The sequence below is a fragment of the Neovison vison genome, chromosome 3, assembly GCF_020171115.1.
Source record: "Neovison vison isolate M4711 chromosome 3, ASM_NN_V1, whole genome shotgun sequence".
In the NCBI taxonomy this organism is placed as follows: Eukaryota; Metazoa; Chordata; class Mammalia; order Carnivora; family Mustelidae; genus Neogale; species Neogale vison.
Genome location: NC_058093.1, coordinates 78565126 through 78583619, shown reverse-complemented (window position 1 = coordinate 78583619; position 18494 = coordinate 78565126). Strand labels below are relative to the sequence as shown.

Sequence of the window (18494 nt, the reverse complement as noted above, 5' to 3'; positions counted from 1 at the left end):
AATTCTTTTGTAAATATGGCCATAAGTGGAATTGTTTTAGATCTTAAATTTTAAAACTGATTGTATATTTGTGAAACATTAATTTTCTTTGTAATATTTTTTCTGTTGTAGTTGAAGATGGGGAAGTATTTGATTTCAGAGGAATGAGATTAGATTGGTTTAGATTACAGGTAAGAATAACTTAATTTTCATTGTCATTCCGTTTGGGTAGTGGATATTTTAGCTAACATGAAAATACTAATAAAAATATTCATTGTTGTATACCTGTTGAAAAGACTAGTTTTGTTTAACTAACTATAGTTTTTACCTCATAGAAGAAACAGTTTTCTTAATTAAGATATAATCAACATATAACAATATATTAGTTTCAGGTTTACAACATAATGATTCATTCATATTGCAACATGATCATAATAAGTCTAGTTAACATTTATCACCACACATAATTAGGAATTTTTTTTCTTCTGAGAACTTTTAAGATCTACTTTTCTTAGCAACTTCCAAATATGCAATACAGTTTTACTGATACAGTCATCATACTGTACATAACATCTCCAGGACTTACTTTATAACTGGGAGTCTGTAACTTTTTGTTACCCTCAGTCATATTGCCCAACTCTGGCTCCCCACCTTTGGCAACCAGCAGTCCGTTGTCTATTGTACATTTAGTTTTAAGTATTTGGTGTTTTTTTTTTTTTAAAATTCCACATATAAATGAGTTCATTTGGTCTTTGACTTTCTGTGTCTGACTTTCTTCACCTAGTATAATGCCTTCCAGGTCCACCCATATTGTCACAGGTGGCAGGATTACCCCATTCTTTTGTTGGAATAATATTCCCGTGTGTGTGTGTGTTTTTACACCACCAATTCTTCATCTGTTTATCCATTGATTGCCACTTAGGCTATTTCCATGTCTTGGCTGTTGTAAATAGTGCTGCATATGAACTTGGGTTTATAGATATCTTTTTGAGTGAGTGTTTTCGTTTCCTTCAGATAAATATCTAGAAATGGAATTACTGGATCATTTGGTAATTCTAAATTTTTGAGGAGTCTCTATACTGTTTTCCATAGTGGCAGCATCCATTTACATTCCCACCAGGAGTGCATGAAGGTTCCCTTTTCTCCACATTTTTGCCTTGTGTTTTTGTCAATAGCTTTTCTAATAGATGTGATGTGACATCTCATTGTACTTTTGATTTGCATTTTCCTGATGATCAATGATGTTGAGCACCTTTTCATGTTCTTGTTAGCTATCTAGATCTATCTAGATGTCTTTATGAAGGAGCAAGAACAAGCATCCAGCTCACAGGCTGTAGTTTACTGTCCCCTGATATAGTGCCAAAAGCTTCATTTTTCTGAAATGCAGAAATAAATGGTGGTAGACTTTAAAAGTTTTCATTTAATATATAACACATAAATCGTTTTAGAGGACTTTTTTTTTTTTTTTTAATTTTTTAGAATTTTTTTTTTTTTTTTTTTTTTTTTTGACAGAGACAGAGATCACAAGTAGGCAAAGAGGCAGGCAGAGAGAGAGGAGATGCAGGCTCCCTGCCAAGCAGAGAGCCCGAAGCGGGGCACAATCCCAGGACCCAGAGATCATGACCTGAGCCGAAGGCAGAGGCTTTAATCCACTGAGCCACCCAGGTGCCCCAGTTTTAGAGGACTTTTAAAATTCAAGCTTAAAATCTTTTATAACTGTAAATTTCATAATGAAATTAAATTCCCTGTAAATTCTTCTAGTAATTATGTGAAAACTGTGGCGCAGTTTTTAAGTAACTGAATATTTTTTGTGTATTTTAAAATAATAGTAGTATGTTCTCATTATAAGATGTCAGAATACCCAGAGGTAAAGTAGTTTGTACTTTTCCCACTTTCATACCTCAGAAATGCTTTTAATAAGTAGTTTATATCCAGTTAGGTGTTCAAATAGTAAATGGAATTGTACTATACACACCCATGGTTCTGCAATTTAAATTAATTTTTATTTGTTTAATTAAAAAGTAAAATGTGTTGGTGGAAGAGATTTTTATCAACCAATATGTGTTGGTGGAAGAGATTTTTAGATCAACTCAGTCTCAGGAAGGACTCTTAGAAAGAGCATACATTTCTATTACCTGAGGTAATTTTGCCCTTAGGTTCCTTCCAACCTCAAAATACAAAGGAATTTTTCTCACACTTGTTCTTTGTTCTATGGTTGTATACATTAGGAGGTGATTTTATAAGTGAGGCTACTAGTATTAAGTAACTTGCCTGAGTTTGCAGAGTTGGTTAGTGGGAAATCAGGGAGGATTTCCTTAAAACACCACCACCCCAAAATATTAAATGTGTATATATAATAGTTTTTTTTTTCCCCTTTAAAAATAAAGTTTGGGGTACCAGGGTGATCCTGGGATCGAGCCCCCCGCATCGGGCTCCCTCCTCTGTAGGATCCTACTTCTTCCTCTCCCACTGCTTGTGTTCCCTCTTTCGCTGTCTCTCACTGTCAAATAAATAAAATCTTAAAAAAAAATAAAGTTTAGATATTAACATTTTATTTTAACAAAAGCTGTGAAACAGTATAGAAGTAAGAGCATATAAAATGAAAATAAAAGTAAAATTGCTGTGCTACAGGATGTACACATTTAAAAATTTGGAAAGTCACTCATCATTAAAAAGCTTGAACTATTTAAGTCTCCTGCTGTCAGTTTGTGAGAGTGCCTAAACCAACATTTGGGTTTAGAAAATTTTAGAGAGTTAAGGTACATTTTGAATTTGCCCTTATTAAATACTTTTGGGATTATTAACTTACTCATTTGAAGGATTCACTTGAGAATTTATCTGTTGTTTAGTTATATGGCAGAATATAAAACATTTCTGTAGCATTAAGAGTATAGAACTGGTATATCTAAGTTTTTCTAAATTTTTATGAGATTATTATAATAATATCACCTGCTGTATGATTCTTTCGTGTGTTGTATTCTTGCTTTTATTAGTTTGCTAGGGTTGCCCTAACAGAGTACCAAAGCTGGTAGCTTAAACAACAGAAATTTATTATTTTATAATTCTGGAAGCTGGAAGTCCTAAATCAAGGTGTCAGCTGGGTTGATTCTTTCTTAGGGCTATGAGGGAAAATCTTTTCCAGGCTTTTTTCTAGCTCCTGGTAATTTGCTGGCAAACTTTGATGTGTTTTGGCTGGTAGATGAGTCACTCTAATCGCATTGTCCCTGTCTCTATACAGTCTTCTGTGCATATCTCTGTGTCCCAAATTTTTCCTTTTTTATAAGGATTCCAGTGATAATGGATTAGGGTCCACTCTTATGACCTCATTTTTAGCTTGATTGCCTCTGTAAAGACCCTGTTTCCAGATACGGTTACATTCTGAGAAACTGGGGACTATGACTTCAGCATATTTTTTGTGGACCCAATTTAACCCATAACATTGCTCATAATCATGAGTGGGACATATAGCCACTTTCTACTACATAACTCTTAATTTTTAGTGACAACGGGCTAAAGCATACTAAGGAAGAAAATAGTGGGGCATATAAGTAAGCCAGAGAAGTCTTGTCTGAGGGAAAGGATAAAAATGCAAGTTGTGAGGTAGTAGCCAGAATCCAGAACGTTAGCAGAGGTGATGAAGAAAAGTTCCACACCTACAGACTAGGCCATAGGATTCCAGAAATAAAATATTGAGCAGTATTAGATAATCTGGAGAAGAGTACAGATCCTCTTTTAAGGATGTTATAAATCTGGTTGTGGAAACAGGCATTAAAGATAATGAAAAATTAAATAGCAGTTGAAAATTTAAAAGATTAACTTAAAAGATGATGCTGGCAGAATATGATTATAAATTAACTGTAGTTTTCTTAGAAGGAAGAAAGCTTTTTTCAAGTTGGAATTGCTAATAATAATTTTATAGAGAAAGCATCATTTTGCCCATTGAAAGATGGGTAGAAATTGAATAGGAAAATAAGCTTACACAGGAAAAGGGCAAACAATGAGGAAAGGACAAGTAAAGAAACTTTCTAGTGTTAAATATTACTACAAGAAGGAACAAATCTTTACAAGAGCGATGAATGATCAGACTCAATGATCAGATATAAGGATAAGAGTTCAGTATAAGCACATGGCCAGACAGGTACACAGTTCTCTAGATATCAGTAATTCTTGAGTAGTGCAGGACCAGAAGGGTAAGCCTTTGGAGAATTTTAGAATTGCGTTTTGCCTTCCGCTGGAGTCCGAATTTAATCCTTAAGTCATTGGTCTTTTTTAGGTCATTTTGATTTTTCTCCTTTTTTCTAGTCTTTAAAGAAAAATTCTTTGTCCCTGTATTTTTTGTCATTTTTTTTTCCTGCTTCCTCAGGCATCTCGTTCCTTTATGTATTCCCTAGTCTCTTAATCATCTTTGGTTACTTTCATTTATCTTCTTCCCTTCTGTCATTAAATTTACTTAGGTTGTTCTTACCTTACTTTTATTTAAACCTTTTTTTTTTTTAAATGACCTGTTTTCTCTTTCATTATTGTTAAATACTTCAAATGAGTCTTCTAAATTAATTTTGTCATTTTGTCACCATCCATGTTGCCATTGTAGGGGCTGAGATTTTATTTTTATACAGTTCACAAGGAAATAATTATTTAGTCTCTACTCTTTGATAGAAATTGGCAGAAGACATGGGGCCCCTGCATCAAGGACAAAGGATTTTATTCATTGCACAGGAAGCAGCATGAGCATCAACATATATGTATCATTTTTTTTTTCTCTAGCTTCCATGACCCAGATGAATGCTATGTATGCAGTAGGTTTCTGTTGCAGCTAAGGAACACTGAATTTGATGAACCCTCTGTTGTATCAACAGTAAGCATACTAGCTCTTTGATCCAGAGGTAGATACTGCCTCATTTCCTCAAGTTTTGCAGCTGCAAGTACAAAGCCACTTGCAGGTACAAAGTACAAGTACTCTCAGAAATGGCCTGAGTAGGGAGTACTGTGAGCCTTGAATTCTTACATATCGAAGATGGGTAGGCATACGTGAGATCCATGAAGGAGTATCTCACAGCACCAGAATCCTGGCCATCATTCATAATTCTTCTGTTGCCCGCCTATCTAATGATTTCCCAGATGAAACTTTTGAACTACCACCATTGTAGAAGAGACCATCATAATCCTGTCTGGATTATTGCCACGACTGCCTCCTATTCCCTTTCTGTCCACCTTTCCCTAGTTCCCTCCTCCACATAGAATAATGTTTCTAAAACACAAATTAACCACTGCACAGAACCTTTGGTTCACCAAAAGGTTTAAATTCTTTAATGTGTTTTGCAGGGGTCTACATGATCTGGTTGAATCTCTTCTTACACCATTTTATTTCTCCTCTTTTCATTTTAATTGTAGCCATAGTGAACAGTATTTATTCTATAGACACTCTTTCTCTTCTTGTTTTGTGCCTTTCTGGAATGCCCACTGTCCGTGGACAGATTTTTCCCTCTTGATTTGGTACCCTTATAGTAGAATTTATTTCCCTATAAACCCATTGTGATGGTTTTGGTTAAGTTCTATCACATTGCTCAACCTACACTAATTTTTACGATTTTCATTTCTTTTCTAGAATTCATCAATTAGTATAGTATGTTTTAATTACTATAATCTAAAACCTCAGTGAATTAACATGTACAATATTTACTTTCATGTGAGTGTGTATCACCTGTATTTTTTCTCTCAAACTAGATTGAAAATTTCTTTCGGTGGATCTAGCTTGACAATGCACTGTTTTATACTTTTGATATTATAACTTCTGTTCCTTTGGGGTTCTAGATGAATGACCCATATATTAGATTTTACTTTATTGGCAGTAGTATTTCTATTTATTTAAGGAATTTTTTGATAGGAATTTCAAGTTTGAGTCACTATTGACAGCTTTAAAAAGGTGATGTTACTGATACAACATCAAAATAAACATCAAAACATTTTTGATAATGTGTTTTTTTTTTTTCCCTGTAGAATGTCAAGGCCAAAGTCATTGGTCTTTGCTTAAACTACTTTTGTTTTTTACTTTCACAGGCATATACTAGTGTTTCTAAGGCTTCACTTAGCCTTGCAGATCACAGAGAACTTGGAAAGATGATGAATACAATAATTTTTCATACAAAGATGGTAGATTCCTTGGTGGAAATGTTGGTGGAAACATCAGATCTCTCCATATTTTGGTATGTGATAATTTTTTTTTGTATCAGAATTTGACATTTTTAGTATGCAAAGATACCTTTGTTTATTGTTGTTATGATAGTGTTGTCCTTGAGACCTTCAGTAATAGACTTTTTTTTTAAATATTTTATTTATTTATTTGACAAACAGCCATCACAAGTAGGCAGAGAGGCAGGCAGAGAGAGAGAGCCATGTGCCCCTCAGTAACAAACTCTTAAGAATAAAGGGAATAGAGGTGTCTGGCTGGCTCATACAACTCTTGATCTTAATATGGGTTTGAGCCCAATGTTGGATGTAGAGATTACATAAAAATAAATCTTAAAAAAAAAAAAAAAAAGGAATAGTTGACAACAAAAGGAAGTCTACCAAGTAGGGACCTTTTTTTAAAAAAAAAATTCTATGTAAGAGCAGTGCTTACTGTTGTGAATTTATTTTTACACTTTTTTGTGTGGAGGTAAAAAACTGTCACTTCAGATTGCCTTAAGATCCTCTTTTGCATCGTTAGATTAAGGAAAAAAAAGTTGTGACTCAGGGTTAAGTAGAACAAATGTCGGAAATAAAATAACAAGTAATTTCACTCTGTAGTAATTAGATATTAATGCTATGATGATGTGGTGACTACTCCCTCCATTTTCCTCTGTTTTCCTTTGCTCCTGTCATAGCCTCTTTAATTATTTTCTTCCTTCTCTCTCTCTCTTTTTTTTCCAAAGATTTTATTTATTTGTTTGACAGAGAGAGAGAGATCACAAGTAGGCAGAGAGGCAGGCAGAGAGAGAAGGGGAAGCAGGCTCCCAACTGAGCAGAAAGCCCAATGTGGGGCTCAATCACAGGACCCTGAGATCATGACTTGAGCTGAAGGCAGAGGCTTAACCCCCTGAGCCACCAAGGCGCCCCTTTTCTTCCCTCTCTTTCCCCCCACATAAGGTGGTCGTTGAAGGAAGTTCAGGTCAGGTTTTTGGTTTTTTAGTGTCTACCATAGTAGGTGTTTAATAAATGTTTAAATGAATAAATGAACTTGATTGTGATCAGACTAATAAAGAGTAGGACCAGGTTTCATACATAATTATTCTGGCTCCAAAGCTGGGCAGTATCAGCTCTGTATCATCTTCTTGGTTTTTTTCCCTCTATGGAAGCTAATTGGAGTAACCTAGTGTGTTCCTTTATTTCTACAATGCTGAGATAATCTCAGTGGATAGTGGTAGTTGTTTGTGTGTATTGAAAAGCTGTTATTACAAACAGCTTCTCATTTTTTTTATTTTGGAAGATACTCCAGTCCACATTGATTTGGGCAGTTTGTTAAAATAGCTTTAATTAGCAGTATTGCAAAAGAAATCCAAATCACCAGATAGGGAATGCATGAGAGGTTTCTTAAAAAAACTGAAACAAACAAACCAAAACAAACAAACAAACAAAAAAACCTCTGAAACATAATTTGTCACTGAAACAAAATATATCAATGACAAATTTGCAAGAATTTTAAGATTATTTGGAATCCTATACTGTTGTCTGACTTGGAAAGAAAATGGAATATTTTATGTTTACATGTATTTGAGCTGCAGAAAGGTTCCTTTTGGTAAAAGGAAGCTACTGCAATTAAAAAATCCTGTTCCCCTTCCTTGGAAATAAAAATACTTTGAGTAATGTTTAAAACTTGTGATTTTCAGTCATACTTAAGTTTTATCCCTAAGTAACTTTTATCCATTTTTTTCTCATCACTTTCCTATTTTATCTGTTACATCCAAAATAAATACATGTTTACTACTTCTGGTTGTCTTACTATTCCAAGATGTACATATTTTATTGACTCATATTCTTTTATGTTTAATATCTCCAAAATTGGGAAATAATTTGAAATTGATGGTACAGCATTGTTTAATTAACAGTGTTTTTCTTTCTTGGTGGTACAATAAAATAGTGGTGTTTCTTACTAATTGATAGTGACTTGCCTTTGATAAGATTTGGTAGTGTGAGATTTGAATGTCCTGTATTCATAAGCCATAGATATGGTTTATTTTTTGTTTATATTTTTTATTTTAAAACTTAACTATTATGAAAATTATATTTTTATTACTCTGTAATGATTGTTGGTATATAAAAGATACTCTTTGGAAAAATAACTACTCTCTTCTTAAGGAAATAAAGGCTACCAGTTGATAACTTTTGTTCCCTGGAATCCAGTTAAATTAACTAAATATAGTATCATAAAATTTTTAACTGTAAAAATGGTGATTCTAATTTTTAATTTGTTTCCTCATATAGTTTTTATAGCCGTGCTTTTGAGAAGATGTTTCAACAGTGTTTGGAGTTACCCTCTCAGTCAAGATATTCAATTGCATTTCCACTACTTTGCACTCATTTTATGAGTTGCACACATGAACTGTGTCCAGAAGAGGTAATTTCAGGATAGTACTGTGATTTATGTGGTATGCAGAGTATACTAGACCAAACATGTTCTGGCTAGATTTCATAATTACCTAATCTAGCTTCCTACCTAATTTCTCTTTATGCAGAATCAGAACGATGTTTGACTAGATTAAAATAAATGTAGTGTTTATTTGCATGGATGGATAAATGCACATACTTATTTTTAAGAACATATCATAATGTCACTTAGAATTACATTTATTAAATGACAGGTAGGGTATTCATATTTATGGTAAAGTTATATACAGTAATTGATTTTGTATGCTTACTTTTTCTCTTAAACTGTTAATTGAAAAGAGTTGAAAATTGAGTGTATAGATTACTGCCTAAACATAAACGTGTCAAAGAGGAATTTCACTCACTTGTTAATATGATAGATATGGTAAACAAAATTAACATTAGTAAGACAATTGCTTCTTGGCCTTTTGGCTCAGATCAAGTGTAGTATTTGTAAGACATACACACAGACACACATAGTTATTAAATAATTGGACTACTCAGTATTTTTATCAATAATAAGTATCAAATATGTACTCAGTATTTCTTCTGATTTTTAAAGAAGAAATGTTACTTTGTAAGCGTGGTGAGACTATATATTAAAATTAAATGGTCTGTTTCTTTATAGTTTAACTTAGTGTTGAATTCCTTAGAACTACAGAACTTGGAGAAAAGAAACTGACAAGCAGTAGCATTATTATTATCTTGAAGCATTAGGTAACATCTGTTGCAGATTGTATTCCACTAGCGCTTTGGAAGCGGACTCTGAGACAAGGTTAACCTGCAGGAAGTTTAGTAGGGACTGCTTTTAGGGTTGTTACCTGTGAGGATATCAACACCACCAAATTTAATACTTTTATACAGTTTTTAGGTATAATAGATTTTATCCTGAAGCTTTATACCTAAGATATAATATTAACTCTTCCTCATAATCATCCTTCCCATTAAATTACCCATGAAGTCCTCTTAATTTTATTTGTCTGGTTTCATTTCTTGAATCTGTCTTCTACTGTCCGTTGCTTTGGTCACTCTTGTAGCTCAAATTTGTAATACTCTTCATATGTACTCCTAAATAATTCTCTTACCTTCAGTATTTCTGCCTTTAAGACTGTCTAATACACTACCACCAGAGTGTCTCTTTCCTTCTTGAAGAATCCTCAGTGATTGTCTCTTGCATATGGAAAAGGTAAAAATTTCTCACCCAGGCATTTAAATCTTCAACAATTTGCACTCTGTTCCCATTTTTTTTCTTCTAAAAAACTGTGATTAAAATCTGTCTGTATCTGTCTGCATACAGACAGATATTTAATGTTATATATGGCCTAAAAGTGTGCCGTGTGTTATTTTTAAATGTGCAGTACAGTGGCATTAATTAATTTCACAGTGTTGTGCAACCACCACTAATATCATTTCCAAAACTTTGTCATCCCAAGCAGAAACCTTATAATTATTAAGTAGTAATTTCTCATTCTTCCAACTCTTGGTATCCTCTAGTCTGTTTTCTGTCAAAAAATTTGGTTAGTATAGGTGGTTTATATGGGTGGAACCATGTAGTATTTGTCTTTTTGTATCTGGTTTATTTAACTTAGTGTATTTCTAATGTCTCCGAGATTTTTGTCTCCATCCCAGAGCTTTCAGATCTTGATTTTCTGGATATTCTGCTGGAATTTAGGTATTTTTAGCCATCTGAAATGTAACATGTCCATGATACTCTGCATGTTACCCCATCACCATCCTTTGAAGCCTTTTCAGCCTTTGGGCTTCATATATCCAAACTCCTACCACTTATCATTATTGTCAAAGCCACATCTTTTTTCCTGCACTATTGTTGTAGTTTCCTAAGTGGTCTTTCTGCTTTGACATTGTTCTCCCCAAATCTGTTTTCAGTATTGTCGCCAGAGGCTGAGGAAGATCATGGAGAGAGTTCAGTTGTTATGTTTTTCATCCAATTTCAGCATTTCTGAGCATTGAAGGGGAATAGTGATATCAGATTTGTATTTTAAATAAGTCTAGTAAATTTGAAGAAATGCTAATTCAGTGTTTTGTATTGTTTTGAGGAATAAATGATAGCAAGGGGTTCAGGAGTCAGAATTTGATTAAATAAAGCCCTGAATGTTTATAATTTGAAAACTTTCCTTAAGTAAAGTGAACCAATATTTAATTGTATCTGAGCTGGGGATTCTTTTTGATTTGGCTTCCTTTTAAAGTATTCAGGGGCATTTATAATAAAATACATTAAAATATCATGATAGATCATCTAGGAACAGTTACTTTAGATGTTTAAGTATTTTTATATTCTTATATATTACATTTATTTATATATTTTATATTTACATTCATATTTGTATATTTATATTTATATTATATATTTACATTTATTAGCAACATAGAAATGCTATATGTAAACTGTATATTTGTTATGTAATTATGGAAGATCTGGTAAGGTAAACTTTAAAAAATTTCTCTCTGTATGAAGTATAAATTTGAGAGTGCAAAATTTTATGGCATTATATACTCAACTTTCCAGTTATCATTGACAAGAAAAACCTATTAAATTATTATGATAGCCACCAAAACTAAAGGTTTTGGTTACAGAATCCTGTAGAGAGAGATGGATGAATTTGAGTATATGTCTATGTACACATATCTCATCTCTTGAAAATTAAAATAATGCTCCCTGCCCACACCCCCCACCCCCCACCCCCGCCAAGTTGTGTTCAGAAAATGCATGGTTAGCTTTTTTTCTCCTCTGGTTTGGAGAGTTTGATTTTAGGGAGTTGAATGCTTTGTGAATTTCTTTGTTTTACTGACCTCATGTCTAACAATTTTAATTAAATATTGAAGCTTTTCTATAACTAGGAAGTTATTTGTTGTGTCAAGATCTTATGTATGTGTAATAAATATATATGTGTGTTTATGTGTGTATCAGTTAAGATTAGAAAACATTACTCTAAATGTGTTCTTTCACATCCTCTGTTTGATAGTTTAATTTTTAAGACCCAGATGTAGGACCTTGCAAAAACTGAAAATTAAGTTAGTAGTTTTTTTTCATGTTAAAGAAAATACCAATACTCTAAGATCCCTCTAATCATACTTAAAACTTGTACAGTCACCAAATACTTTACATCAGCTATATAAATACAATATGGTAGGTTAGTTGTTCCAAGAGATAAAGGTGATCTAGAATGTTCCTTACCCCCACTCCTCAGTGTACAATAGACTTTATTTTCCATGTTTATTTAAAAAATATTTAATTCAAAGTGCTTTCTTATAACTTTTATTATTGTTGTTATTATTCTGCTTTGACAGCGACATCATATTGGAGATCGCAGTCTTTCCTTATGTAATATGTTCTTGGATGAAATGGCCAAACAAGCTCGAAATCTCATCACTGATATTTGCACAGAACAGTGTACTCTTAGTGACCAGGTAATAATTCACATGTTTTCTTACAGACAGGAAGTTTGTGTGTGAAGTCAAGAAAATTAACTGTTAGCCAGTTATTTTTAAATTTTTCTGTCTTTTTCATTAAACTCTTAGTAAATCTCATTACCTCATTCTTATAAAACTCTATTTTTAGGTTTTTAAAAAAATTGCCACTGTCTTTGGGATTATTTACTATTTAAAAGACAGCCCGTAGCTTGGTGTTCATATACCTTCCTCATAGCTCAAACTGTCTACTTCACCCTGTACTTGATGCTTTTTACCACCTAGTAGTTCTCACTAAATTTTGAACTTTTCCTTCCAGTAAAATGTTCTCATTCTTTGCTTGCTTAGTCTGTTTTTACTTATCCTTTAAACTTTTGCTTTGATAATAACTTCCTCTATGAAGCTTTCTTCACATAAGATTTACCTATTTTCTCTTTTCTACCAAACTGTGTGAGCTCCCCAAGCTAGCTAGGTGAACTACATCTCACCTTAGTGCTAGATGGTATTTGCTACATTGTCTGGATTCACGTAAGGTTTGCTTAAATTGTTAGTGCTTTTTCAAAATAATTAGTTAATGTAAGATTTCATTTCTTTTTAAATAGTTGCTACCCAAGCATTGTGCCAAAACCATTAGTCAAGCAGTGAATAAGAAGTCAAAAAAACAAACTGGTAAGAAAGGGGAACCTGAAAGGGAAAAGCCAGGAGTTGAGAGTATGAGGAAAAACAGGCTGGTAGTGACCAAGTAAGCCATCCACTTTTATTTTATCTTTTTGTTACAGGTAGAAGTTTCTCATTTTTTGTATGGCATTAGTACTGAGGGAAGGCTAGTAATTGTAAATTCTTAATTTCTCATTTATTATTATTATTTTATGTTTGTGAACTCGAATAGTTAATGCTTATTTCCAAAAACAGATTTTGGATTTTTGAAGAAAATTCATGTAGTAGGTAATATTTGCCTTTACTAAATACTTTATTTGTATACTTTATTTATACTTGTATACTTTATTTGTACTGAATACTTTATTTGTCTATACTGAATACTGAAGGCAAAGAATTTGTCTAAAAATTTGGGGGGTATGCTATAAAAACAAGCCATAGTTTTCCATTTATTTAAAATCAGATAGCCTGAGACTTTATTTTGGCATGCATTATATTAGAACCTACGTCATTTTTAGAGTGAATATATCAGACTAGATATTATTAAAGATTGTTTGTTTGTTTGGAGGGTAGGCATGGTGGGCAGTAATACATGAACATGTGTTTTGTTTAAAGTAATTTCCTACTTAATTGCTTTTTTTATGTTGAGCAAGCTGTTGGCTATTTTGTAAACAACTTTCTTTCTCCGGTACAGAGACTATAGCAAGGTTTGGAAATGATCGTTTTTATGAGCATGTGATAGCTCTTATTTATATTAAATCATTATAGTTATTATCATCCGAATGGAGAAACAAATGAGTGACACTGTCTTTAAAAAGCTGCTCTCATGTTAGTAATATCCCTTAAGATTTTGAACTTGTCAGTTTAGGAAAGAAGAAAACTGAATTCTGCAACTATTATCCCCAAATAAGGTCTGATGTGTTTATAAAAGTAATTTTGTATTGCTATGATGAAATGTTGAAAATTTTATTGTTTATTAATATTTTTTCAGCCTTGATAAATTGCACACTGCACTTTCTGAATTGTGTTTCTCTATAAATTATGTACCAAACATGGTAGTTTGGGAGCATACGTTTACCCCACGAGAATATTTGACTTCTCATCTGGAAATCCGCTTTACTAAGTAAGAAAGACTATAAACTACTTTTGTTGGTTCAGTTAATGAGTTTGTTATGTTCTTCATATCCATACAGTGTTTACTTTTATGAGGAAAAGTATTAGAACTGATACAGTACGAAGAGTAATGAATGGGGAACCACAGAGAATAGTGAACAGATTCTTGTCCCATTCTTGTTATTAACTAGTTGTAACACTGGATAAGCCAGTTACTCTTTGTGTGCTTTAGGTTCCTTATAAGCTAAATGGGAAGACTGGAGCAAATTAGTGTATTTCACCTGACAGGTAACAACCAAGTAGGGTCATGAGGTCAATGTATAAAGTTGCAGTCAGTGTTTAAAAAAAGAAAGAAGAGGCAAGGAGAAAAAGAAACAGGGAAGAATAGAAGAAAAAAATCCATGCACTGCACATAAGTGAGTATAAATACTGCTCTTGAAACTCTTCACTTACACATGTGTATGTTTGTACTGAGTCGTGATGCCAAATGCTTATCTTTTAGTTGGTTACAGTTAAATGTTTGAAAACATCAGGACTAGGTGAATTCTTATCTTTTCTGAATTCACATGTATGCTCTTAGACCAGTAGAATTCTAGACTCTCGAGGCATTCCTAATTAGAGATTTTTAAGTCTTATATATGTTTCTTGAAGTCATACTGTCTGTGATATCAGAAACCTTTCAATTTCAAAAATGTTGCTCCAACCTTTTTTCTAAAGTTATACACTTAATTATTGAAGAAAATGTCTATTGATTTGGGAAGTTTTTCTTGGAAGGCCTTAGAGCAATTTATAAAACAAAATTTAGCCAAGGATTTTTCACAGTTTTATAGTCATTAACAAGTAGTATTTGTACCATATGCTTGACATTGTGTTAAGTACTATAAGTAGTAATGAACTAGTATAAAGCTTAGAGCTACAGTTCATGAGAAGACTACAACAATTGGAGAGCAAAATAGGAGAATATATAAGTGGCACTAAATTGTGTGTTAAGTCATCAGTTGCGTAGTCAGGTGTTTAAGACTCTCTGTTGCTTTCCTTTAGTAAGACAGGCATCCTGACAGTGAAACCCAGAATAGCATTTAGACCAAAAGGTTATTATGCACTCTGGTATTTATTAAATATTCTCAACTTGGTGGGGGTTGTTAGAGTGGTGGGTGGAAGAGAGGGTTCACTTTCCACTCCCTTTTTTTTTCTCTGTACGTAGTCTGGTCTGTTAATCCACAGAGAAACAGATACTCGTTTGACAAAACATCTACTTAGTTATGAGAATCAAGGCCAGGCTATAAACTTGTTTACCTGGGAAAGATTTTTATGCCAAAACAAATAGCTCGTATTAGTTGGTTGATATTTGCTGATCACTTGAGCACAGTTTTAGGGCTTTAGGGGTTATATACAAAGATAGCAGTTACTAACCTTGAGTTGGTCTTCTGGGATTTTTTTTTTTTAAAGATTTTATTTATTTATTTGACAGGCAGATCACAAGTAGGCAGAGAGGCAGGCAGAGAGAGGAGAAAGCAGGCTCCCTGCTGAGCAGAGAGCCCGATGCGGGGACTCCATCATGACCTGAGCTGAAGGCAGAGGCTTTAACCTACTGAGCCACCCAGGTGCATGTCTGGGATTATTTTCTATTGATGGAGTTTGTCGTTCTCTTTAAGGATTTATCCTTAGAGATACAAGTTTAAGATCTTTACATATCTAACGCTTAGGGAGTTTTAAAGATGGTAAGATAGGGGTGGTCAATGGAGGAAAAGATCAGGTTGGAAAATATTTTCAAAATTTGTGTTTCCTTTTAGGCGTACAGTTTATTGGGATATAAACATAATGCAGCTGTGTTTTATGTGCTGCCAATGATTAAAAAACCATGAAGTTTTTTGTTTATTGCCTTGTTTTAACTGTCATGCATTTTGTTGAGTGGCAGCACTATAGGCAGATGTGGGCTTAAACCCTAGACCCACTACTTCCAAAAAGAGTGAACTTACTCAGTTTCCTTGAGTTCTGAGCCTTAGGTGTTTTTTGTTTTTTTTTTTTTTTTTAATTTTTGAAATGGCGGTGATAATAACTACACCATAGGGTTATTAAATATGAGGATGATCTGTATAAAGCGTAAAAAAAAAACTACTGGCATGTAATAGTGCCAGATGAATTTGAGCTATGCATTAAACAGTTCATTGTATCTACTACAGACAGTGTATCCTGTTAAAGAAGTTTTTTTAAAACCATCTTTATTGTTAAATCATTTTAATATTGATATCCTTAGAATTTTTAAAATCATATTTCTACCTCATTTTAGCTTTTAGGTGTTCATTTTTTTTTTTTAAGGTTGTTTTTTTGGACGATAATGATAGTAATTACATGGCTTTGAAACAAATTGTATTTAAAATTGTTATTGTTTATATAATCAGAGATCAATATGTTGAATGGCTTTTACATAAATGCAATGTCCGTTCTTTTATTCCCTTCCCACCAGGTCAATTGTTGGAATGACTATGTATAATCAAGCCACACAGGAAATTGCAAAACCATCAGAGCTTCTGACAAGTGTAAGAGCATACATGACTGTACTGCAGTCAATAGAAAACTATGTGCAAATTGATATTACAAGAGTATTTAATAATGTTCTTCTTCAACAAACACAACATTTAGACAGTCATGGAGAACCAACCATTACAAGTCTATATACAAATTGGTAAGCACATTTAGAAATTAGGAGTGATAAAAAGTTACTTCAAAATAAGCTGCTTAAGGAAGTTATTTTTTTTTAATCAATGAGTGCTCATTTTTATTATCAGTCAACTTATGTAGGAATGTATACCATAATAAATTTTGAATTGATTTCTTCTTTTTATAAATTTACTTTTTCTCCTTAGGTATTTGGAAACTTTGTTAAGACAAGTCAGCAATGGTCATATAGCTTATTTCCCTGCAATGAAAGCATTTGTGAACTTACCTACAGAAAATGAATTAACATTCAATGCAGAGGAATATTCTGACATATCAGGTGAATGAAACTGACATGTTTTATAGAGTGAAGAAACCTTGATTCTTTTGGCTTTTGATTATTATGACTATGTTCATTCAATTACATTCATTCAGTACATAATCATCATACATTATATCTTAGACTTACCTTTGTGTTACTACCTTTTTTATTCTGGAGACTTGTCTAAGGATTTTTGTATTAATAATTTGCTTCTATAATGGAACATTCCAGTATGTTAATATTCGTTTTCTGAAAGTGTTTGCTCTGTCAAAGTATAAAATTAACTACATTTCCTTTCAGAAATGAGGTCGTTATCAGAACTACTAGGCCCATATGGTATGAAGTTCCTAAGTGAGAGCCTAATGTGGCATATTTCATCACAAGTTGCTGAACTTAAGGTAATACAGTTTTTATCAGTTTTAGCTTTGAAACGTTAACTCCTGAAAAACATTTCAAAAATATGAACCTCAAGCCTAGAATCTTAGTTTAATCCAACATGGAAGTTCTCATATGTGAATGAAATTGTAGAGCTAGCATGGCCTTTCAGTAGCATTTTCATTCAGTACTCTCTTTTACAGTTGAAAAAACCGAGAGCCTAGAGAAGTGAAATGATTTACTAGAGGAGACTAAAACTCAGATTGATTTCTTGGCCTTTGGTCATATTTTCATGCTTTTGTACCATGACACTGTTCTTTTGAATGACTGGTCAAAATTCCGGCCAAAGTCATTTATTTAAATTTGTAGTTTGAATGTATTACTTTATACAGATTATATTACAAACAATTTTAGGCTCATTGGGGTTTTTTCTTTTCCCTAAGTAATCTCTATGCACAATGTGGGGCTCAAACTCATGACCCTGAGATCAGGAGTCACATGCTTTATCAACTGAGCCTGCCATGCACCCCTAAGCTCATTGGTTTTTTTCTATTTTTAAGTAATCTTTTAAATTATCTTATGCCCTTTAAGCTGGATAAAAAATGTCTTTAGAATGCTTAGCATTTTTTAAAAAAAGATTTTATTTATTTATTTGACAGACAGAGATCACAAGTAGGCAGAGAGGCAGACAGAGAGGGGGAAGTAGTTCCCCGCCGAGCAGAGAGCCTGATGCGGGGCTCGGTCCCAAGACCCTGGGATCATGACCTGAGCCAAAGGCAGAGGCTTTAACCCACTGAGCCACCCAGGCACCCCTAGAATGCTTAGCATTTTATTAAAGATGTAAAAGAGCTGAAGCAACAGCATTTTAAAGGACTTTTTTTTAAAAAAGCCTTTTAGAAATATCCCAGTGTTAAGGTGATTTATATTGAATTAGTCTGTGTATATAGTAGCTATTAAGTTTTTGAAAGAATTTGAATTTGAGCCATTAAGACTTTTCAACTTAAGAACAGAATAGAAGAGGCATATTTTAAAATATGCCCTTTTAGGGACACCTAGCTAGCTCAGTTGGTGGAGCATGAGACTCTTGATCTCAGGGTTGTAAGCGTGAACCCTACTTTGGGTTTATTTAAAAATAAAATCTTAAGGGGCGCTTGGGTAGCTCAGTGGGTTAAATCCTCTGCCTTCGGCTCAGGTCATGATCCCAGGGTTCTGGGATCGAGCCCCACATCGGGCTCTCTGCTCCGCGGGGAACCTGCTTTCTCCCCTCTCTCTCTCTCTGCCTGCCTCTCTGCCTACTTGTGATTTCTCTCTGTCAAATAAATAAAATCTTTAAAAATAA

General features: G+C 33.5%; 1 protein-coding gene and 1 pseudogene across 2 annotated transcripts in view; both read left to right on the top strand.

Moving 5' to 3' along the window:
• The window catches only part of NCKAP1 (NCK associated protein 1), a 102975-nt gene that overhangs the window by 57825 nt on the left and 26656 nt on the right, over positions 1 to 18494 (top strand). For both annotated transcript variants that reach the window (XM_044242492.1, XM_044242493.1), the window contains 9 exons: positions 112 to 170; positions 6037 to 6182; positions 8440 to 8572; positions 11911 to 12030; positions 12633 to 12772; positions 13679 to 13810; positions 16268 to 16486; positions 16668 to 16798; positions 17081 to 17178. In XM_044242492.1, the coding sequence (XP_044098427.1) occupies positions 112 to 170; positions 6037 to 6182; positions 8440 to 8572; positions 11911 to 12030; positions 12633 to 12772; positions 13679 to 13810; positions 16268 to 16486; positions 16668 to 16798; positions 17081 to 17178 (1178 nt within the window). The remainder of the gene's footprint in view (positions 1 to 111; positions 171 to 6036; positions 6183 to 8439; positions 8573 to 11910; positions 12031 to 12632; positions 12773 to 13678; positions 13811 to 16267; positions 16487 to 16667; positions 16799 to 17080; positions 17179 to 18494) is intronic.
• Positions 9014 to 9103, top strand: LOC122903692 (annotated as a pseudogene).